Genomic DNA, 22,756 nt, shown 5'->3' with positions numbered 1-22,756 from the left:
TTAAGGCCATTTGGCGAGTAAACCAGTGGATGGAAGATGGATCTCTCACCCACCTTTTTTTTTTAAGAGTTTTTTATTTGAAAGACAGAGTCACAGAGAGGCAGAGGCAGAGAGAGAAAGGTCTTCCATCCGCTGGTTCACTCCCCGGATGGCCGCCACTGGTCAGAGCTGTGCCGATCCAAAGCCAGGAGGCTCCGGGTCTCCCAAGCAGGTGCAGAGGGCCAAGGACTTGGTCCATCCTCCACTGCCATCCCAGGCCAAGCAGAGAACTGGATTGGAAGTGGTGCAGCCAGGACTAACTGGTGCCCACGTGGGATGCCAGCACTGCAAGTAGCAGCTTTACCCGCTACACCACAGCGCCAGCCCCTCCAGCTTAAAGTTAATGTACACCCTGGGAGACAGCAGCGATGACTCAAGCAGTTGAATTCCTACCACCCACATAAGAAATCTGGATTGAATTCCCAGCTCCTGGCTCCCACCTTGCCCAGTGCTCCTGGGGGGTGAAGCAGCAGATGGGAAATCTCTCTCTGCCCTGTCCGCCCTGCCTTTCAAATAAATAAAAATGAAATTTTTTTAAAAAAAAAGTTCATTTTTTTGCAAAACAACTGAAATCCATGCATACAAGGGGCTATCAAAGGTTCATAAAAATGCTTAAGAAGAAACTATGCATAATTTCAGAAATTTTTTGCACCAAAATAAACTTGCCTTTTCATTCCATTTTTCACTAACTTTTTGAAGTACTTTGTATCATGGTTGTGATGAGGGTAAGAAGTCTATATATCTGTCAAAGTGTATCAAACTGTACTCACATGACATGAATTTTGGGGCCAGGGTCCTGGCGCCGCAGGTTAAGCCCCCACCTGCAATGCCAGCATCCCAATGGGCACTGGTTTGTGTCCCAGCTGTTCCACTCTGATCCAGCTCCCCGCTCATGTGCCTGGAAAAGCAGCAGAAGCTCCTGGCTTTGGCCTGGCCCCACCCTGGCCATTGCAGCCATTTGGGGAGTGAACCAGCAGATGGAAGATCTGTCGCTCCCTCTCTCTGGGTAACTCTGCCTTTCAAATAAATAAATCCTAAAAAAAAATGAATTTTACTAGTGTAACATATACCTTAATAAGCCCATTTTTAAAAGTATGTATGTAAACTTTCAATTCTCAAAGCCTCCTGGCAAAATATAAATAAAAATGATAAAAACTGCGAGCACAATGCTCTTGGCCAAGCCACCCTAGAAGCCAGAAATCCCAGAAACATGAGATAGCTTACAGAAAGGCCGTGTGAGCAGACAAGACAACCGTGGGGCACGCCCCTCCCTGCTCCTCCTGCAACACCAGGGCCCAGTCAGGAGACGAGACAGGTTGACACAAACTGAGAAAATCTTTCTTTTATTAGTGTCTCTTGTGGCAAAATAACATTTCATACAAATAAGTCAGCAGCCAACGGTCGACACAGACAACACAGACTGGAAGGAGGACCTGGGGGCAGTGGGCCAGAGGAGGACAGATCAGGTCACTGAGGCTTCTTCTATTCTGTGAAAAATAGACTCGCAGGGAAAAATATAGATTCGCACAACTTCAATGACTCTACATGATCTTTTGTAAAACAAGGGAGCACACACCCCCCCCATCCTCCTGTGGCTGAGATGCTGGGTGACGTGGAATGTGAGTGACGCGAGGTTCAGCAACTGGGCTCCCACGCAGGCACAGCGGCGCGCTCCATGACAGGGCTCCCCGGGCTCTGCCGAGGGTTTACAGAGCAGACAGAGCAGACTCCCTCACTGATGTGTGGTGACGCTGGCCACCAGAAGGTGACTTCACAGAGAAGGGACGCCGGGAGCCTCCCGGGCATGGCAGGACACGCTAAGGCAGGGCTCACCTGATTTGGCATGAGACACAGCCTACTAATTCCACTCCAGAAACAAGTCCCATTTCAACTGAAGAGCAAGTTGAAGATCGCCCAGTCACTGCCGGTGAGGGGTTAGCCTCAAACATCCCCAGCACTGTCCCTGTGCGCTGAAGTCAGATGGCCCGACTGGGGCGTCTGCAGGAAGAACGGCCCCTGAAAATGCTTTCTCCACCAGGAGGCAGTGTGGAGCCACCACCATGAAAATGACACCAGCCATAGCCTCCTTGACTCCAGCGGTCATTCCCTACACCTGCACGACAGCACATGGAATGAAATAAGCCAGGGTTGTCTTTGGAGAAGCTAGAAGGGCACCTTAGCCCAAGTCTGTTCAGGAAAAGAGAGGTCCCCTCTGGGAGATCCCGAGGCAGAGGGGCTGGAACAAGGCCAGAAGGAGGGGCTGCAGGCAGTGGGCCCTGTGGCACCCAGTGGGCCTGCTGCCCTGCTGGGACGTGGTCCTCCAGGAGCTGCCCCTGCGACGCCAGCTCTAACAGAAGACATGGTCTCCCCAGGCAGCTAGCCTTTGCTTTTTCCCTCCTCTGCACCACCCACAAGAAACTTACTGTCAATGGCCAAATTCCTTAACAACCTGGCCTCCCGAGGGAACTTGTGACTGGCTCCCTTACTGTCAGAGAGGGTCTGACTGCCAGCTGTCACCTCAAGCTTGCGCTTCAAACTCATTCCAGTGAACAGTCCCAGTGGTGACGCGGCTCCAGATTTCCTGAGCAGCCAGACCCAGGAACACACAGCCCCACAGGCACAACAGGAGCAGACTGGGCAAATTCCTGGCCTGCGGGGCACAGGTTGAGCGCTGGGCCTCAAAGTGGTCCCCAGGGAGCCCCAGGCAAGCTACCAGCAAAGGAGACCCAGCACTACTCAGGCCACAGGGCCCTTCCTCCCTCCTCAGGGTGCTCATCCTAGCACAGGCTGCCACTGCAGACATGGGCAGCCCACCAGTGCGCAAGATGCAGCCTGCTCTGGCCATTTCCAAGACACGCTCAACGGCGTCACACTCTAGGAGTTCCAGAAACCACGCTTAATTAAATGTCACAGAGCACAAACTCCCGACTGGGCCCCTGTCACAGAGAGAAGGGATGGATCATCCTGCAGCTCGTCCCACGAGGAGCAACGAGAAGCAGAAGGTCAGGGGACAGTGCCGATGACTGTCCACGGTGAGGAGGGACGATGGCCGCGCAGCTCGTCCCTGCAGCCTAAGGGACAGAGCCACACTTAAGGCACCTGGATTTGTGGTCGGCTCCAGTTCTGAGAGTCATGTCTGGTGATGAGGCCCCATTCTGCAGCGGGGCGTCCAGGGCCAGCACACAGCGGTAACCTAGGGCTTTCTCAGTGAGAACGCCGCCAGCACATGGCATCGCCAAGACTCTGACTTGGCTCAGAGGACTGGGCAAAGGTTCAAGGCCACTTACACTCTGGAATCCAAACAGGGAGCAACAATGGTCAGTGGAGGCCCAGGGGATCCGGGGGGCAAAGGCTGGCCCTCCTTCCCTTGGTCCCATATGCCCTTTTCCCCCCAAGTACCGTGGGACACAGCTCTCCTGTCTCAGGCACTGTGACTTAGCCCACACTTGGGCCCTTGCTACAGACACTTTTCTACCTACACTAAACAGGCCCTGACCACAGGACACCCTTCTCAGAAGGCCATGGTCTGGGCTGAGCGCCTGCAGCCACCCACACAGACAAGCTAGGGCACCGAGGTGGCAGCAGCCTGTCCACTGAGGGCCCCGGGTACAGGCACCCACAGGACGTGCGTGGAAGTTTTCCTGAGCCTCCGTCACCCTTTCCAGACAACCAGAACAGCTCCAATAGCAATAGGAAAGGCAGACAGAAACACTCTAAGAAATCAATCCAGAGAGTTTCAGAGGCAAAGCCAACGCCCCCGGCCACGCTAGGTGGAGAAATCAAATCCCCGCTGCAACACAGCTCTGTCTCCCCACACACGCCAGGCCAGGCCTGGGGGCCCGAGCAGGACCGTCAGAAGTTCTAACCACACACCACACATGCCAGGAAGACCACTGACATTTCATCAAGCCTCCCCAAAAGAAGTCTGGAAATAAAAAAACCAAAGTACAACGAGGCCCACTCTGGCCTCAAGAGATCGGACACTTTCTGTTTCAGATACTCAGAAGTTAGGAGCCAGGAGCAGCAGAGTGAGCGCACTTGGCCTCCACAGTGAGGCCAGGAAGGCACTGTCAGGCGAAGCCTTGGTCTATGCCCAGGATCCTGCCAAGGACCCCTGAAGGCCTAGAGAAGCCAGCCTTCCGCGTGGGCAGCCCCGCAGAGCCCCAGGTCCTCCTCCCTCCCGCTTCGAGATTCTTCCGGCTGGTTTTAGACTAGGCACAAGCTGAGGGCAGCTGTGCCGACGGCAACACTGGCAGTGAGAGGAGGAGTCCCTGGCAGAGGCAGACCCACCTTTCAGCTTCCCCGGCACCCAGAAACCTCTCGGCCTGGCAGAGCGATGCCTGGAGAGACCAAGTTGTCAGAACAACCAACAGACAGCTAGAACTACATGAAAATAAACTTCTTTTTTAATCTGGGTTCCAGGCACCTTACCCTAATCTTTTACTTTACTCTAGTTCCTCTGGGACCTAAGGGGAGGGGCGCTGGGGAGAAAAAGTACTGGGGAAGAAACAGCACTGCTTGGCACCTCCCTTGGAGCACAGGAAACTGCCACCCCAGCTCTGGCTACCTGGGGCCGGGTTCCAGACGTGTGGTGACAGACAGCAGCATCGAGCCCGTGGGCCAGGACCTCGTGGCCGCAGCCGAGCGCCTCCCTGTCCACTCCTGCCGCGCTTACTGGCCTCCGTTATAGGCATAGTCAGCCTTGTTGTGCATTACCAGCTTGTTGTCCACAAAGTAGAAGCTGTCAGAGCGGGTCTCATACGGATTTTCAATCATCAGACGAACTGCAAGTCAGGGCAAGAAAAAAGGCGGAGTGAGTGAGTCTGCCCCGGGACCAGCTGGGAAAGAGGCCGCATCCCCTGCGAGGGCCCTAAGAAGCGCTTCTGGAGCATGGGGGTACTCCCTGCCAGGACAATGAGGCGAGGGCAGAGGGAGCCAGCCCCCACAGGCAGGGCCCCACCCTGCCGCGACAGCCTCTTCCACACAAGAGGGGAAGCAGCTCGCAGCTGCCCCAGCCTGGACTCCTGCGGCCAGGGCCCCAGGGAAGTGTGCTGACCTCTTGCCAACAGGAACCACAGCCACTCACTGACCCGGGCAGGCCCTGGCTGCTGGCCCATTGGCCACTCTAGACACTCCTGTCCAGATCCAGAAGGCTGCCCGCCCTGTGCCCACTTCCTGTGAATGCCAGGTGGGGATGAGGGCCGGGAGCAGAGCGCACAGAGCACAGAGCCCTCTCCAGAGACGGCTCAGGACTCGCTCACAGATGACCCAGCAGCGGCAGGTCTGCTCACCTTGGGGTCTAAATGTGATCTCCCAGCGGTTCAGACAACCACCCCGACCTCAACCACACAGGGCAGGGACGTGACCTCGGCCACGGTCTGAGTCAGTGAAGCCACGCCACTCAGAGTCCTCAGAGGTCTCAAGTGCTCTCAGTTCCCACTGTGCTAAAAAGGTACAACTCGTTTTTCTGGTTTTTTTTGTTTGTTTGTTTGTTTTTTGTTTTTGTTTTTTGTTTTTTTGGACAGGCAGAGTGGACAGTGAGAGAGAGAGACAGAGAGAAAGGTCTTCCTTTGCCGTTGGTTCACCCTCCAATGGCCGCCGCGGCCAGCGCACCGCGCTGATCCGGTGGCAGGAGCCAGGAGCCAGGTGCTTTTCCTGGTCTCCCATGGGGTGCAGGGCCCAAGCACCTGGGCCATCCTCCACTGCACTCCCTGGCCACAGCAGAGGGCTGGCCTGGAAGAGGGGCAACCGGGACAGAATCCGGCGCCCCGACCGGGACTAGAACCCGATGTGCCGGCGCCGCTAGGCGGAGGATTAGCCTAGTGAGCTGCGGCGCCGGCCCACAACTCGTTTTTAAAAACGCTTGAACTCATCCAGGCCAAAGTTACCCGGTGTATGTCCAGACCTCCAAACTCTTGCTGCTCACTGGGTTTCAGAGGTAAAACTCGGAAAGCTTGTAACCTTTTCATGCAACAGCCACTCACTGCAGCCTGGCTGGGGAGGTCCAGCCAGCACAGACTGTCACAAACACCCTGCCTCACATCTCTGCCCTCCCACTCTGACCTGAACAGTACTCCACACAAGCAGAGAGCGCATGGTTTTCAACAGGACAGCCTTTAAGAGCCTGGGACTCTAAGACACCAGCCAGTGTACATGCACCCTCCCCACAAGGCAGCTAAAGCCAGGCACTGTGCACAGGAGTCCACTCACATCCCCCAGTTACCAGCTGAGGGGCCGGGACAGCCAGGGCGAAGCCCCAGACACAGAAAGGCTGCTCCTCCTCTCCAGCTCAGCCATGATGCAGCTTCTCTCTCAGGTCCCGCCCCGACTCCACTTCATCTAACTGCAGGCCTAACATCTTTTTGCCTTTTTTTTTTAATGTATTTAAAAGTCAGCATTACAGAGAGAGACAGGGAGAGACATACAGAGTGAGAGATCTTCCATCTACTGGTTCACTCCCCAGATGGCCCCAATAGCCAGGGCTGGAGCAGGTCAAAGCCAGGAGCTTCTTCCAGGTCTCCCACACGGATGGCAGGGGCCCCAGCACTTGGGCCAGCTTCCACTGCTTTCCCAGGTGCATCAACACAGAGCTGGGTCGGGAGTGAAGCAGCCAGGACTTGAACTGGCACTCCCCTGTTGGCACTCACTAAGGCACACACTGATGTAGGCATTTAGGGAGTGAATGAGCAGATGGAATCTGTCTACCTCTCTCCCTTTCAAATCTTTTAAAAAAATTTTTTTAAGAGTCAAGGGATACATACTGACGTCCTCAGAGAGCTGGGGAAACTCATAGATATGTTCACAAGTGTTCCTGCTGCTGGGAATGCAGAAGCCGAAGTCAAAGTCAAAGTTTTTCAGCAAGCGCTCACGGAAATAGTGCCGTTCGATCATCCGGAAGTTGGACACAGGTTTGTCTCCCACCGTGAACTCCACCCTGCAAGTGAAATCTCTGTGACTCCCACGTGGCCTCCTCCCTCCTCTACGCCAACCCCAAACCCAACCAAGAACATTCCTCCATGTGAACCGGCAGAACACTCCCCTCAGGAAAGAGTGGTACTCACGTAGCCCCCACTGTCCGGAGGCGGAGAAACGCTGGTGTGAACTGATAACGGACAAAGCGTCCTGCGCTGATGTCCACGTCTCCACCTTCTGCCTCCTCGTCCTCCTCCTGGTCTGAAAATGCACCCAGAATCTTCAGTGTGCCCTTTCCACACCGCCGGCCAAACCCCATGACGACAACCGATTTGCAGTACCACCTCCCACAGGGTGGGCGGCCAGTGTGTGCTGCACACCTGCGAAACACCAGGCCCTGGCTACATGCTTTGCACAAACCCCTCCACCACCCTATGAGGCAGTAGCACCTCCACCAGCCAGAGCAGGAAGCCCAAGTTCAGAGAGGTTGAAGAACATGACTGAAGCCCTTCAAACAGCAGATGAAGGAAATAGGGATTTGAATCCAAGTCTCCCTGACTTGAAGCCTGGCTTAAACACTGAGCTTTTTGCTCTTTATGTAACTGGGGGGCTTGAGCCTTATCCTAAGAGTGAAGCTGGAAACAGAGCTGCAGTACTAGCCACTGTGCAAAAGAAAGAGGCCACCAGGGCCAGCATTGTGGTACAGCAGGTTAGCAGCTGCCTGCGATGCCAGCATCCCATAGGAGTGCCAGCTCAAGTCCTGGCTGCTCCACTTCTGGTCCAGCTCCCTGCTAATGTGCCTGGGAAGGCGGTGGAAGACGGCCCAAGTGCTTGGGCCCCTACCACCTGCATGGGAGACCCAAATGGAATTCTGGGCTCCTGGCTTTGGTCAGGCCCAGCCCCGGGCATTGCAACCATTTGAAAACTGAACTAGGGGGTCTCTCCCCTCCCTCCCTCTTTGTAACTCCCCCTTTCAAATACATACATAAGAAACTAGTAGTGGGTAAAGCTACCACCTACAGTGCCATCATCCCATATGGGCGCCAGTTTGAATCCTGGCTGCTCTACTTCTGATCCAGCTCTCTGCTATGGCCTGGGAAAGCAGTAGAAGGTGGTCAAGTCCTTGGACCCCTGCACCCACATGGGAGACCCAGAAGAAGTTCCTGGATCCTGGCTTTGGATTGGCCCAGTTCTGGCCGTGGTAACTATTTAGGGAGTGAACCAGTGGATGGAAGACCTGTCTCTTTCTCTACAACTGCCTCTCTGTAACCTTGCCTTTCAAATAAATAAATTTTTTTTAAAAAAGGTGGAACTAGTCAAAAAGTTCTTTCTGGAATATAAACATTTCTGTTTGCTTCAGAAATTATTTCAGAATTATGAGAAATTATTTTGTTATTTACTTCGAAGCCTTGGGGTACTGTACTTCCTGGGACTGAGGTCTAGTCAAGGCCACTCTAGGCCCAGCCCTCGAGCACCTGGGCGAGGGTGAAGCACGTGAGTGATGGTCCAACGTGTATGGCCTCCACCAGGTGAATGCTGGCCTGCTGCAGAACATTCCTAAACCCAGATCCGAGTTGTAAAACGGACTCGAGAACCGTTCTACTGTGACCAAGGCACCTGCACCCTCCGGGTCTATGCTGAACACGGACCTTCTCAGCATCAGCCATCTCTGCCAGTGACACCTCCAGAGTGGGCAGCCACACTGAGGAGGGTTCACACCTGCAGATTCTAGAGCCCGGGCTCCAAGACGGGATTCCAAGAGTGAGACCAAACCTTCTCAGGGGCTTGAACTCACCAGAACAAGGGCAGCAGGAAAGTGGTGGCTACTCCACGTGAGTGAAGATCCTCAAACACAGACTGGAGAGTTTGAGAATGCAGACACTTTCTAGCATCTGTGGTGGCCCTCCTGACAGAGGTCAGTTTTGTCTGAAATGACTACTCTGTGCCCAGTCTAATCCAAAGCCACACAGCCATGGTAGCCCTGGAATCCCTGAGACATCCAAAGTACCCGGATGAGCGACTTGGGATGAGAACACCACAGACCCAGGAAGCCAGAGGCCCTGACTTTAGGCATCTTGGTCAGAACCAGCTTACGACAGCATAAAGAACATCAGATGGGGGCGAGACCAGGGCTTTAAAGTTGGCACTGTAATTACTCTGAGCTGAAACTCTCAAGAAAGTCTTTTCACTTCTCTGAGATGCTGCTGCCTGCCTTGACAAATTTTCTGGCTCTTTCTCAGTAGCAAATCAGGTAAGAAAAGCTTTGCAAATACAAGCTTTCATCTGAGTGGATACCACATAGGCGCTGTGTATGGATGTTCTAACAACTAACTCCAGGGGGCGCCAAATCTCCAGTGAGGCATTCCAAAAACTTGTAACAGGGTCTCCTGGCCAAGTATGAATCACCCTGAAAATGCTTCAGAGGCACAGGAAGTGCCCAGTCAAGCCTAATTTAAGGAATCCTAAATAGGTAAGCTATAGGTCTCTTCTTCCAGAAAAAGGCAGAGATTAAAACCAAAGCACTATGTAACGGAGAGCAAGACGAAACTGCCTTTCGGTCTGGACTGGACCCCTCAGTTTCAGGACTCGGGGCTCAGGTGAGTTTTCCTCACTGCAGTTTAATTGTAAGGAGTCCTTTGCTAGCTGGGGCAATATGATAAGACAGAGAAGGGCTGGGTGTCCGGGCTAGGGTGAAGACACTGATTAGGACCGCTGTCTCCTCTCCAGGCAGTGCCTGGACTCAAGGCCTGGCTCCAGCTCCTGATTCCAGCTTCTTGCTAATGCAGAACCGAAGGCAGAGGTGATTGCTTAAGTAACTGAGTCCCTGCCACCCACCTGGGAGACCCAGAATGAGTTCCTGGCTCTTGGCTTCAGTCTAGCCTAGCCCCAGCCACTGTGGACATTTAGAGAGTGAACCAACAGATGGGAGATCTCGGAGTGTCTAGGTCTCACTCTGTCTCTCAAATACATACATTTTTTAAAAGATGAAAGAGCACAGGACCTTAACAAGATACCATTTGGGAATTCTGGGCCTCTGTTCATTCTCTGTGAAACGGGGGCGACAGCTCGTCACAGGGGTGTGAAGACCACACGGGCAGAGGAGCAGCGAGCCACTCAGCAAAGTTGCCAAGCAGCCCTCCCGGCAGAAGGTGGACGCGGGAGCCAAGAAACGAGCCGTGACAGCCCACCGTTCTGGATTCAGACCCCTCGGCCCTGCCAAGCGGGCACCACCACCTCGAGGCCTACCTGAAACGCAAGGCTTGGCAATCTCAAAAAGCACCGTCCCTGTCTCCAAATCCCGAATCTTGAAGCGGGTGAAGTCAATACTGTAGATGTTGTCCTCGGGTTTACATAAATAATCTGAAAATGAGAAAGAAACCACTGCTGGTGAGGAATCTCCCAAATCCACACTCCAGTTGAGAAGCCAGCGCGGGTATTTTCCCTCTACAATCCACCTGCTACAGCCCCTGGGATTTCTCTTGTGTCATCGTAAGCAACAGCTGTGTGAAGAGAATCAGGGGATCCAAGAAAGCAAAAACGGGCAGGGGCTTTGCATGATGGACGGTCAGCAAGCTTTCATACAGGGGACAGGAAAGGGATTTCTCTGGAAACATCTACAACGCTTTCATTATCAACATGGTGTCACAATAGGAACTCCTTTAAGAAATCCATTTCAAAACATTTATACTGATTTAACAGACAGTATGATTGCTGCCTTATTTATAAGCCAAACATGCATATGAGAAAGCAGGGGTCAGCAAACTCTATAAAGGGCGAGACTATGATTTAGGCCGTGTACACATCTGGCCTAGCAGGTAAGACACAGGTTAAGCGAGACATCTGCCTCCCATAGCGGAATGTCTGGGTTTGATGCTGGGCTCTAGCTCCAGACTCCAGCATCCTGCTAGAGTAGGCTCTTGGAGGCAGCAGTGATGGCTCAAGTATTTGGGTTTCTGCTGCTCATGTAGGAGACCTGGACTGAGTTCCTAGCTCCTGGGTTTGGCCTGGCCCAGACCCAATCACTGCAGTCATTTGGAGAGTGAAACCAGTCAATGAGGGCTCTGTCTGCTGCTCAAATTATTTAATAAATTGGGGCTGGCACTGTGGCAGCAGGATAAGCCACCTTCTACAGTGTCAGCATCTTATATGGGTGCCAGTTCAAGTCCTGGCTGCTCCACTTCCAATCCAACTCCCTGCTAATGCACCTGGGAAAGCAGCGGGGAAGAAGGCCCAAGTGCTTGGGCCCCTGAACCCTTGTGGAAGTCCCAGATGAAGCTCCTGGCTCCTGGCCACTGCAGCCATCTGGGGAGTGAACCAGGGGATGGAAGATCTCTCTCAATGTCTCTCCCTCTCTCTAATTCTTCCAAATAAATAAATCTTTAAAATAATTATTTAATAAATTAAGGCACTGTGGCCACATGGACAATGTCAGAACCACTCAAATCTGTCTTCACAGCACAAAATCATCCACAGACAATACATAAATGAATAAGTGTGACCCTAGTCCAATAAAATCATATTTAGCGATGCTGAAATATGAATTTTATACAATAACCACATGTCACCAGATTTTAGTTTTTTTGAAGATTTATTTATTTTACTTGAAAGTCAGAGTTAGAGAGAGGCAGAGAGAGAGAGAGGTCTTCCATCCGCTGGTTCACTCCCCAAATGGTTGCAATGGCTTGAGCTGCACCAATCTGAAACCAGGAGCAGAAGTTCTTCTGGGTCTCCTCCATGGGTGCAGGGGCCCAAGGACTTGGGCCATCTTCTACTGCTTTCCCAGGCCATAGCAGAGAGCTGGATTGGAAGTGGAGCAGCCGGGACTTGAACCAGCATGCATATGGGATGCTGGTACTGCAGGCAACAGCTTTACCCACTACAGCACAGTGCTGGCCTCCCAGATTTTACTCTTATTGGCTTTGTCCAACTACTTAAAAAGGAAAGACCACTTTTAGATTTTTTTGATTGTGGGGGTTATACAAAACTATACAGTAGACCACACACGCTCAGGCACCAGGATAAACTTGCCAGTGAGGGCATTAGGTCCACATCGTTAAAACCTAAAACCTACAACCTGAGCATCACAGCAAAATAACACTGACCACAAAAATGTCACTGACTGGGGCCAGAGCTGTGGTGCAGTGGATAAAGCCAACGCCTGTGACACCAGCATCCCACATGGGAGCCAGTTCAAGTCCTGGATGCTCTGCTTCTGATACAGCTTCCTGCTAATGCACCTGGAAAAGCAGCAGAAAATGGCCCAAGTCTTTGGGCCACTGTACCCACATGTGAGACCCTAAGGAAGCTCCTGGCTTCAGTCTGGCCCAGTGCTGGCTGTTGCAACCATTTGGGGAATGAAACAGCAGGTAGAAAATCTTCTCTCTCTCTGTAACTCTACCATTCAAATAAAAAAATTTTAAAAATTAAAAAAAAAAACAAAAACAAAAACAAAACCTGGGCCGACACTGTGGCGTAGCAGGTAAAGCCACTGCAGTGCTGATACCCCATATGGGCACCAGTTCAAGTCCCGGCTGCTCCACTTTGACCTAGCTCCCTACTGATATGCCTGGAAGAGCAGCAGAGGATAGACCAAGAGCTTGGGCCCCTGCACCCACATGGGAAACCCAGATGAAGCGCCAGGCTTAGGCCTGGCCCAGCCCTGGCCATTGTGGCCATTTTGGGGGAGAGAACCAGCAGATGGAAGTTTCTCTCTCTCTCTCTCTCCATATATTATATATATATATATATACATATATATATATGTCCGCCTTTCAAATAAATAAATCTTTTTTTAAAAGATTTGTTTATTTCAAAATCAGAGTTACAGAGAGAGAGAGACCTTCCATCCACTGGTTCACTCCCCAAATGGCTGCAATGGCCAGAGCTGCGCTGAGCCAAAGCCAGGAGCTTCTTCTGGGTCTCCAGCATGGGTGCAGGGGCCCAAGGACTTGGGCCATCACCTACTGCTTTCCCAGGCCATAGCAGAGAGCTGAATAGGAAGTGGAACAGTAGGTCTCGAACTGGCATCCACATGGGATGCCAGCACTGCAGGCGGCGGCTTAACTTGCTACACCACAATGCCAGCCCCCTCAAATAAATAAGTCTTTAAAAAGTAAAATCACTAGGCCGGCGCCGTGGCTCATTAAGCTAATCCTCCGCCAGCACCCCGGGTTCTAGTCCCGGTTGGGGCACCAGATTCTGTCACAGTTGCTCTTCTTCCAGTCCAGCTCTCTGCTGTGGCCCGGGAGTGCAGTGGAGGATGGCCCAAGTGCTTGGGCCCTGCACCCATATGGGAGACCAGGAGAAGCACCTGGCTCCTGGCTTCGGATTGGCGCAGTGCCGGTCGTAGCAGTCATTTGGGGGGTGAACCCACAGGAAAAGGAAGACCTTTCTCTCTGTCTCTCTCTCTCACTAACTCTGCCTGTCGAAAAAAAAAAAAAAAGTAAAATCACTGATTTCCTTCCATGACAACGCCTGAACAGCATCTTCTCCACAACTCATTCTGACACCTTATATTATGTGTAAGTTGTTCTTGTTTTACAAGCTGTCTCTTTAGAAAAAAACAGGCACACTGGGCGCGAGTGAGTATCTGGTAACTGCAGAGAAGGCTGTGCTGCCAAGCCTCTAGAGAAGAACCTGCTTAATCGAACAGACAAGATGTGGACGAGACCAAGAGAACCCAGGGGTCACGGCGTTCTCTCTGTGGCTTTCTCCAAAAAGCTGCAAAAGCAGGTTTAGCAATGGCACCACTCCCAAGCCCCCAGAGAGACCTGAGTGTGCCCCAAGAGCGATGCGCAGGGCCAGGCCCTGGAATGGCCTGGCTCACCCGTATCAGGAGAAAGCGCGAGGTCATAGGTCAGGGGCCGAGCATTTCTGTCCTCCTGAAAAGAAGACTGGGTGAGAACGGAAGCTGAACGGCAAGACTGTGCAGATCCACTCCTGTGCACAAAGGGCAGCTCTGCCCAAACAGTGGTGGACACTGGTGACATGACAACATTCCCAGTACAACTACTTTAGGAGCCGGAATTCCCTTTTGCACAGGCTGGACCAAGGCCTACTTCCCTCAAACTCCCAGAACACTGAGCCACCGGGGAGCTGACTACTAACACACTCCAGGGTCGGCCTGATCACAGCAGGGGTCAGCGGTCTGCAGAGGTGGGGGTGGGGGCCTCAGCAGGTGACTGCAAACTCCTGGGCTTGGCTGAAGGGAACAAGCTGGGGAGTGAGCACCGGGCTCCCTCCCAGGAGGGCTGCCTTTTCCGCCAGATGTGCATTTTCTGAAGAAACGCCAAGCGCAGGATTCACGTGTTGGAGTTTGTACCTAAACTGCAACTTTATTAACAACTTCTGTGGATGGGGCGGCACAGCTCTAAGTGTGCACGACGACATGCCAAGGCCATGTGTTCTGAGTTAGAAAGAGGCCACCAGCACACAAAGGGGCACCGCCGGCGACCCAAAGAGGGGTGGCGTGGGGGCGGGGCTGTCAGGGGCCGGGGCGGAGGGAAGAGCAGCGAAAAGCAGGTAGGGGCTCCGGCCTGGCAGCGGCTGCGCGAGCTGAGGGAGACCGGCGAGGACGCCTGGCCCGGCGGGAACTTCAGGGACGGCTGGGGCGGGGCGGGGCCGCGGGGTCGAGGCTCCGGCCGGCCCACGACCCCTACTCTATCGGGTACCGCGGGGGCGGGGATGGGCCCGGCCCGAGCGGCCTGGCCGGAGCCACGCTCCCGGTCCCCCCTTCCCCACCGGGTCTCGGCGAGGGTGGCGAGGGCAGTGGGGAGCGCGGCCTGGGCCGACCGAGGGGGCCTGGGTGGCAGACAAGGGGCGCGGGGGCCCGGCGCGAGGGGAGGGCGCGGCCCGCCCGGCACTCACTCTCGGTGACCCGGCCGAGGCGCAGGACGTGCTCGGGCCGGATGGTGTCCAGCGCCAGCAGCTCCTGCTCCGTGACCGCTGTCCCGATGCCGTCGTCGGCCGCGTGGTGGGGCGCCTGCCGCCGCGCCTTGAGCCTGTTCAGGACGCCGCCGCCCGCCTTCTTCTTCTCCTCCTTGCCAGCCACCAGCCCCCCGGGCCCCGCCGCCGACCCCGCGGCCGCAGCCTTCGGGTTCGACCCGTTCATCGCTCCGCCGCCAAGATGGCCGCCGCCTCCACAGCGCCGTAACTATGGAGAGCGGGGGCGGGGCCGGCGGCACCTGGGCGGGGCGGGGCCTGGGAGGGGCGGGGCCTGGGATGGGCGGCCTTCCTCCGGCCGCGGGCCCGGCAGGTGGTGCGCCTCGGGGGTCCCAGGGGTTTCTGCGGACTCGGCACGTGGAGATGTTTTTTAATATCTCCAGGAGAGAATGTCCATTAGAAACCGCGCTTTGCAATGCAAAGGCCCGTCGAAAGCAAGCTTCCGGAACAGACTCATTTCTGAGGCCTGCCTCCAGTGCCTTGGGCTGGGCCTTGTGCAGTAAGGACGCAGGCATGAGGACAGGGATGAGGCTCCCTTATTCACCACTGTATCCTGGGCAGCTTGGTAGGGGCTCCATAATGTGGGTGAGAGTGAGCTGTTAGTGAAAGTCTGAGCGGCCCCAGCCTGAGAGGGGGGGACTTCATATACTTCTGTGACATACATCACTCATTATGGGGACACGTTCCCTGGACAAGCCAGGTGGGAATCAACGAGAAAACAAGACTGCTGACTGCAGCAAAGGTGCCAGGAGAGCGCCCAGGAGTGGCTGGGCCAGGCCCAAGCCGGGAGCATTTCTCACTATCTTCTCAGGCACATTAGCAGCAGCCGGGACTTGAACCAGCGCTCAAGCATGGGATGCTGGCATCACAGGTGGGCACCCCCGCCCGCTGCACCACAGTGCCGGCCCCCAGGTTGTTGCGTCCCCAGGGAATCAGGATCTGTGTACCTTAGACCCCAGGTTGTTGCGTCCCCAGGGACTCAGGACCTGTCTACACTCCTCTCTGTCGAAAGCCTGGACCTGAGTCTGCTAGTCTCAGCCATACATACATGGCCAGGGTGAAACTCTACCCCTCCCTCGATGGGCAGCCTCCAGACCCGACTGCTGCCAGGCTTGGTGGGTCCCTCTCGCTGGACGTGAGGGGCGAAGGAGGAACCGACTGGCCTCGCCTGGTCCCTAGACAAAGTCTAAACGTGCCCTTGCCCCTGCCGCCCAGCTGGGTGGAACAGTCTGTGGCCCAGTTCCTATCTAAATGCTGTCCTGTATTTAAGAGATTAGCTTCTGGTGGCACTCACCAGACCCACTCAGGGGGATTCTAGTAAATGTGCTCAGAGACTTTGCAAGCAGCTCTTTTTGAACCGCTCAGCACTGAGTGGCTGCTGATCTGCTAGTGGATTGTGAACCACCAAGAGGGTGGTCCAGCACGCAGCTGTCTCCCACGGTCTCACTCACTCTCACTCCAACCTTGTTCTCCAAGCACCTGGACCACAGCCACCTGCTCTCTTCTTTCTAGGGAGGATGACAAATGTGCTAACTCGTTTACACTCAGGAATTCAGTCCACACGTATGCACGATGATTACTTCAGGGCCATCTGAAACTGACATATTACAGTAAATTACATGTGGGGCCACTAATGTTGCAAAGAATGAGATTGATCTATGCATGTACACGAGTACGGAAAGATCTCCAAAATATATTAAGTGGTTGGGGGGAAGCAAACACAGACTCTCCTTTATTTAAAATAAAAGGTATAGTCCTGCACTGCATTTCAGTCAACAACCAGCTGTCCATAGGATTAGATGGCCCTGGGGCCAGTGTTGGGGCGCAGCAGGTTAAGCCATTGCCTGCGACTCCAGCATCCTATACCAGACTGCCAGTTCTAGTCCAGGCTTTCCCGCTTCCCATCCAGCTCCCTGCTAACACACCTGGGAAAGCAGCAGAGGACGGTCCAAGTACTTGAGCCCCTGCCACCTACACAGGAGACCCGGATGGAGTTCCTGGCTCTCAGCTTCAGCCTGGACCAGCCCAGGCCTTTGTGGCCATTTGGGAAGTGAACCAGTGGCTGGACAATCTGTCTCCCCCCACCCCTCTCTCTTAAAAAAAAAAAAAAAATATATATATATATATATATGGCCTACAGATGTTGTAGCTTAGTTTGTGTAAATACACGCTATATTTGCATGACGAAATCACCTAATAACGTAGTGATCAGGATGTTCTTTCAGTGATGCGTGGCTATCTCTGAATGTGGGATGTGTTTCTGTAACCGTAAAGGAGGCCTGCGTGAACCCTGAAGTGTTAACCGGACTTCATCTCCTCTGGGCGGGAGCATACTGGGTGGAGCTGGAAGGCATTTGTTCACTGCTGACACCAGAGTTTCTTCCATACTGTTCTATCACAAGCATATGATCATGGGCTGCTTGTGAACTTTTAGAGAGAAAATACCTTAGGATTTACGTCTGGAAGGCAGACACTGCCAAAGTAGCCTTATTTTCAAATGTAAAATCAACCTCAAACTTGATCACCCTTTTCTGCTATTTTGAAAAATTAAATACTGCCATATTGAGAGTGTCAGGGCCTGCCTGGTCACTGCCTATGATCTGTGGTGAAAAAGAAATAGACTGTCCTTAGAATAGAGCGTGTGCACACACACACACACACACACAGAATAGAGCACTGGCATTGTGGCACAATGGGTTAAGCCGCTGCCTGCGATGCTGGCATCCCACGAGTGCTGGTTCAGGTCCTGGATGCTCTGCTTCCAATCCAGCTCCCTGCTAATGTGCCTGGGAAAGCAGTGGAAGACGGCCCAAGTGCTTGGGCACCTGCCACCTGGCAGACCTGGATGGAGTTCCTGGCTCCTTCCTGGCTTTGTCCTGGCCCAGCCCTGACTGTCATGGCCATTTGGGGAGTGAACCAGCAGGTGGAAGATCTCTTTTTCTCTCTCTTTCTGTCACTCTGCCTTTCAAATAAAGAAATAAATATTTAAAAGAAATATATAGAACACATAAAAAGAAATTATGTAGAGGGCATATGATTACATTTTTTAAAGGTATAGAAAAAATCAGGCCTGTAACCTCCAATGTATCTTTCCCTACCAAATCCTCCTAAGGTGTGAGAGTATTTTTTAAAGTTTGTAGAGAATTGGAATTAAAAGATAAGTTGGGGTGAGCATTTGACCTTGTGGTTAAGCTATGGGTTGGGACACGTGCGTCCTGTATCACAGTGCCTGGGTTCAAGTCCTTGCTCCTCTTCAGATTCAACTTCCTACTCACGCACACTCTGGGAGGCAGCGGTGATGCGGCAAGTACTTGGATTCCTGCCACCATGTAAAAGACCTCCACTCAGGTCCCTGCTCCTGGCTTCAGCCGGGCCTATTCCCAGCAATTGGAGGATTTGGGAAGTGAGCCAGCAGACAGGAGCTGTCTCTCTCCCCCTCTCTCTCAAATTTATTTTGGTGCCCAAAAAACCTGGAAATTCCTTTATAATTTTTTGATACTGTGCATTTTCCATAAACTTTCTGAAGACTCCTCATATGTTAAAGGCTCTTTAAACATGTTGTTTGAAAATTACATATACTAACACTGTGTTTGGGGGAAGAAGGAAACCAGAATTAGTGTACTAAACAGCAACTCAGGATTTCCCTGGGCTGGGCGAGGCTGGCCTCCCTTTCACCCCAGCTCTATGACTCCCTACGGCTGGTTGTTTTCTTGCCTGGAAAAGGTATGACAGTGGCCCGTGTCCAGGGCAGACCCACAGTAACCCTGCAGTCTGCCTCAAATTAAGGTAGTCAGGTGGGGCCTGCAGCTGGTGCAGTCAGAGGCGAGCGAGACACCAGAGGGCCTCTTTCTGCCAAGCTGGAGAAGTGCACTGCTGCTTCTGCTGCCTCCCTAAGACAGCATGCATAGAATCAGCAGGGCATGGCTAGGACTGCAGGCAGGCCTTGTGGCCTGGGGCTAGGAGCTAGCAATTTCCCTCATACCCAAGTCATTTCACTCCCTGGCTGAGGGCTGGTTTTAAAAAGCACTAATTTACTATTTATATCCTACCTGGATATAAAAAAAAAATCTGTAGCAAATTCCAAAGTCATAGAGCACAAGGTTGGTAAGTAAAAATCCACAGAGCCTTGTGGATGGCAGTGCTTCCAAAGTATGTATGTATGAGCATGTTTGTTGCAGCAGCTTGTACTGCTAACAAAACATAAATACTACCTTAACATTCACCAGTAAGGAACTGGTAAACTATATTACAATCTAACCATAAGATACCGCACAGCCCTGGAGATAGAAGAAAATCTCCACGTACTGACCTGTCGGTATGCACAAGCTCTCTAAGACATACTAACGGGACTGGCACTGTGGCATAGGGAATAAAGCCGTTACCTGCAGCACCAGCATCCCCTGTGGGCACCAGTACCAGTCTTGGCTGCTCCACTTCCCATCCAGCTCTCTGCTATGGTCTGGGAAAGCAGTGGAAGATGGCCCAAGTCATTGGGCCCCTCCACCCTCATGGGAGACCCAGAAGCTCCTGGCTCCTGGCTTTGGATGGGTGCAGCTCCAGCCATTGTGGCCATCTGAGAAGTGAACTAGCAGATAGAAGACCTCTCTCTCTGCCTCTCTGTAACTCTGCCTTTCAAATAAAATAAATCTTAAAAAAAAAAAAAAAAGACATACTAAGTAAAAAGTATGGTGAAGAATGTGATCTTGTTTAAAGACCACATATATATATATATACACATATGTATGTAAATACATATAAAAGATACCTACCAGGTCATCACCCATAAATCCTCTAGGGATTACAGGGACAGTCATGAAAACCATTTTTTTACATTTTGTACTTCATATAATTTTTAAAAAATATTTTGTGTATATCATTTTTTAAAAAAGGTTTATTTTATTTTTTTGAAAGACAGAGTTACAGAGAGAGGTAAAGCCAGAGAGAGGTCTTCCATCCACTGGTTCACTCCCCAGATGACCACAACAGCCTTAGCTGAGTTGATCTGAAGCCAGGAGCCAGGAGCTTCTTGAGTCTCCCACGTGGGTGCAGGGGCCCAAGGACTTGGGCCATCTTCTACTGCTTCCCCAAGCCATAGCAGAGAGCTGGATCAGAAGTGGTGCAGCCAGGACTTGAACCAGTGCCCATATGGGATGCTGGCACTGAAGGCCAGGGCTTTAACCTACTGTGCTAGAGCACCGAACACTATTTATATGATCTTTTTAAAGGATTTATTTATTTGAAAGGGAGAGTGACAGAGAGAGAGATCTTCCATCTGTTGGTTCACTCCCCAAATGCCCCCAACAGCCAGGGCTGGGCCAGGCCAAAGCCAGAAGCCAAAAACTCCATCCAGGTCTCCCATGTGAGAGACCCAAGTACTTGGACCATCACCAAATCTTAAAAGGTTATTCTCTTTCTCAGAAAGAATGGGATAGACCCCCATGATATCTTAATCAGTTATCAGCATTCTAAAGGCTCCTTTTAAAAAACAGTACAAAAGATTAAATTGTAATTATGGCATTAAGAGGGCAAGTTTAGCGCTCAGACAGGGCCGGGTTCCAGTCCTTGCTCTGCCATTTACCAGCTGTAACTTCGAGCAGGTCATGACTCCCCCGAGCCCTTTCCAGGAGTGTTGTGAAGAGATGCAAAACAGCAACGAAAAAGCACTGCACCGATGCCAGGGGGTGTCTCATGAACACCCGCCTTTTTCTCCAGGCCCATGCCAGGGGCAGGCACACTGAGCCAGAGGGGAGAGAGCTGTGACTGAAGAGAAACCCTCCAGTAAGAGCTGAGAGGAAAGGAGCCAGGGACCAGGCCTTGAGGACTGACCTACATGGATTCCAGCAGAAGCAGTGAGGGAGCCCCAGGGCCTTCATACAAGGCAGGCCTGAGCTAAAAAGCAAGCGAGGCTGCCTTCTACTAACCTAAGTGGTTAGGAACAAACAGAAAACTAAGATGCTTGGGCCTGCTTGCTCTGAGCCCTCCATGCCCCGCCCTCTTCTGCCCTGACCCCTCACCATGGCTAGAGCAACAAGCTTTCCAGTAAGTGTTGGAAAATTTCATTTCTCTTCCTCTTTGGGGGATGGGAGGGCTACTAAGTTTGGAGAAAGGTCTGACACACCGGCTCCAGCCACCCGGGAGCCTGATTTCCTTAGCAAGATTAAGATCTGGACCCGAGGAGTGGTCCAACCCAACCCCGGGACTTGGCCCACGCTCTTTGGTCAGACAGTTTCCCTCCCTGCAGCTCCCTGGAGCAGGGCTTCTTCAGGTCTCTTCCCCATCTGGCAGCTTGTGTGAAGCTACTAGAAATAGTAACAGCTAAATCTGAAAGAGTAAAGAACTCTAGTTATGGGTGGGCTCAACCTAAGAAAGAGGCTCTGTGGGCCTCTCGGCCTGTTGGGGCCCTGAGGACAGACTCCATCAACACTGGCCTTATTCTTGGAGCCCAGAACTGACTTCTGCTCTCAAGGGGTAACTGATGGGGGCAGGCCAGACTCCCCTCCACTCTCCCTCCCCAAAACCAGTGGCTTCCATTCCTGCCTGGAGAAATACAGCAGGTAGATTCTGGAGCCATGTCACATGGCATCATGGGGTCACTTGGATTTCATTAAAATGATCAACTTAAAACCTCAGTCTACTGTAGATGTACTGAATCTGAGTCCTGCCTGCAGCTGCAGGCATTCCCCACCCCTGAAGTAGATAAGAGTGTCTTGGTTTAATGTCCCAGCTCTGGGGGCTGGCCCTGTGGCGCAGTGGGTTAAAGCCCTGGTCTGCAGTGCCAGCATCCCATACGGGCACGGTTCAAGTCCTGGCTGCTCCACTTCCGATCCAGCTGTCTGCTGTGGCCTGGGAAAGCAGTAGAAGTTGGTCCAAGTGCTTGGGCCCCTGTACCGGTGTGGGAGACCTGAAGGAAGCTCCTGGCTCTTGATCGGCGCCGCTCCGGCCATTGTGGCCATCTGGGGAGTGAACCAGCAGATGAAGACCTTTTTCTCCTTCTCTCTGCCTCTCTGAACTCTGCCTTTCAAATAAATAAATAAATCTTAAAAAAAAAAAAAAAAAAAAAATCCCAGCTCTGGGAGTGGGTATTGGCAGAGCGGTTAAGATGCCACTTGGAATACCTGCAACTTCTACGAGTGCTGGATTCCCAGCGTCCTAATGTGCACACCCTGGGAGGCAGATGATGCCTGATACTTGAGTTCCTGCCACCCACGTGCAAGAACTGAGTTCTGGAGCCCTGACTTGGGCTTGGCCCAGCCCTGGCTGTTGCAGGAATTTGGGGAGTAAACCAGCAGATGGAAAAATCTCACTGTCCCTCTGTCTCTCTCTGCTTCTCAAAGTGAAAATAAACAAAAAATCCTAGCGCTGCCTGTGTGGCCTTGGGCGAGTCACCTCACCTCTTACAGGGTGAGACTAACTGGTTTATGGAAGACTAAGCACAGATACCATCTCTAAAGGGCTTGGCTCTGGGCCCAGCTCATTTTAAGGGCTCAGTCAAGGATAGCTATAATGATTATTTCACAGCCTTAGAAACCATGGGTTTTGATGGCAGATAGACTGGGCTTAAATTATTTATTTGAAAGGCAGAGTTAGAGAGAGGCAGAGGCAGAGGAGTCTTCCATCCACTGGTTCACTCCCCAAATGGCCGCAACAGCTGGAGCTGAGCTGATCTGAAGCCAGGAGTTTCATCTGGGTCTCCTATGTGGGTGCAGGGGCCCAAGCACTTGGGCCATCTTCTACTGCTTTCCCAGGCCACAGCAGAGAGCTGGATTGGAAGTGGAGCAGCCGGGACTAAAACTGGCGTGGCTTTACCTGCTGCGCCACAGCGCTGGCCCCTTGGCTTCACCTTTCACAGATCAGCCATGGGTTA

General features: G+C 52.6%; 1 protein-coding gene across 2 annotated transcripts; it reads right to left on the bottom strand.

Annotated features, from left to right (window-relative positions):
- Window positions 1-1,366: 1,366 nt before the first annotated feature.
- On the bottom strand, window positions 1,367-15,109 carry UNC119B (unc-119 lipid binding chaperone B). Of its 2 annotated transcripts, none has more exons than XM_051835841.3 (5): window positions 14,818-15,109; window positions 10,198-10,311; window positions 7,101-7,212; window positions 6,801-6,973; window positions 1,367-4,823 (listed from the first exon to the last, which is right to left on the bottom strand). In XM_051835841.3, exons 1-5 carry the CDS (start codon window positions 15,059-15,061, stop codon window positions 4,711-4,713), a joined length of 756 nt encoding a protein of 251 aa, XP_051691801.3. In that variant the 5' UTR covers window positions 15,062-15,109; the 3' UTR covers window positions 1,367-4,710. The 2 variants fall into 2 exon arrangements, 1 of the variants encoding a protein (XP_051691801.3); XR_016227252.1 differs by having other exon boundaries at window positions 4,424-4,823; window positions 7,101-7,331.
- Between the last annotated feature and the right edge of the window lie 7,647 nt (window positions 15,110-22,756).

The sequence above is a fragment of the Oryctolagus cuniculus genome, chromosome 21 (genome assembly GCF_051225735.1).
Source record: "Oryctolagus cuniculus isolate XC-2025 breed Fujian yellow rabbit chromosome 21, ASM5122573v1, whole genome shotgun sequence".
Classification (NCBI taxonomy): Eukaryota; Metazoa; Chordata; class Mammalia; order Lagomorpha; family Leporidae; genus Oryctolagus; species Oryctolagus cuniculus.
The sequence above is the reverse complement of the archived record's forward strand: the minus strand, read 5'-3'. Positions and strand labels throughout refer to the sequence as shown.

Coding starts and splice junctions, on each gene's coding strand:
- UNC119B (XM_051835841.3), bottom strand. CDS start 15,061: ATGAACGGGTCGAACCCGAAGGCTGCGGCCGCGGGGTCGGCGGCGGGG. Junction 7,213..10,197: donor TGCCAAGCCTTGCGTTTCAG/GTAGGCCTCGAG, acceptor GTGCATTTTCAG/ACCAGGAGGAGGACGAGGAG. Junction 6,974..7,100: donor CTCCGGACAGTGGGGGCTAC/GTGAGTACCACT, acceptor TTTCACTTGCAG/GGTGGAGTTCACGGTGGGAG.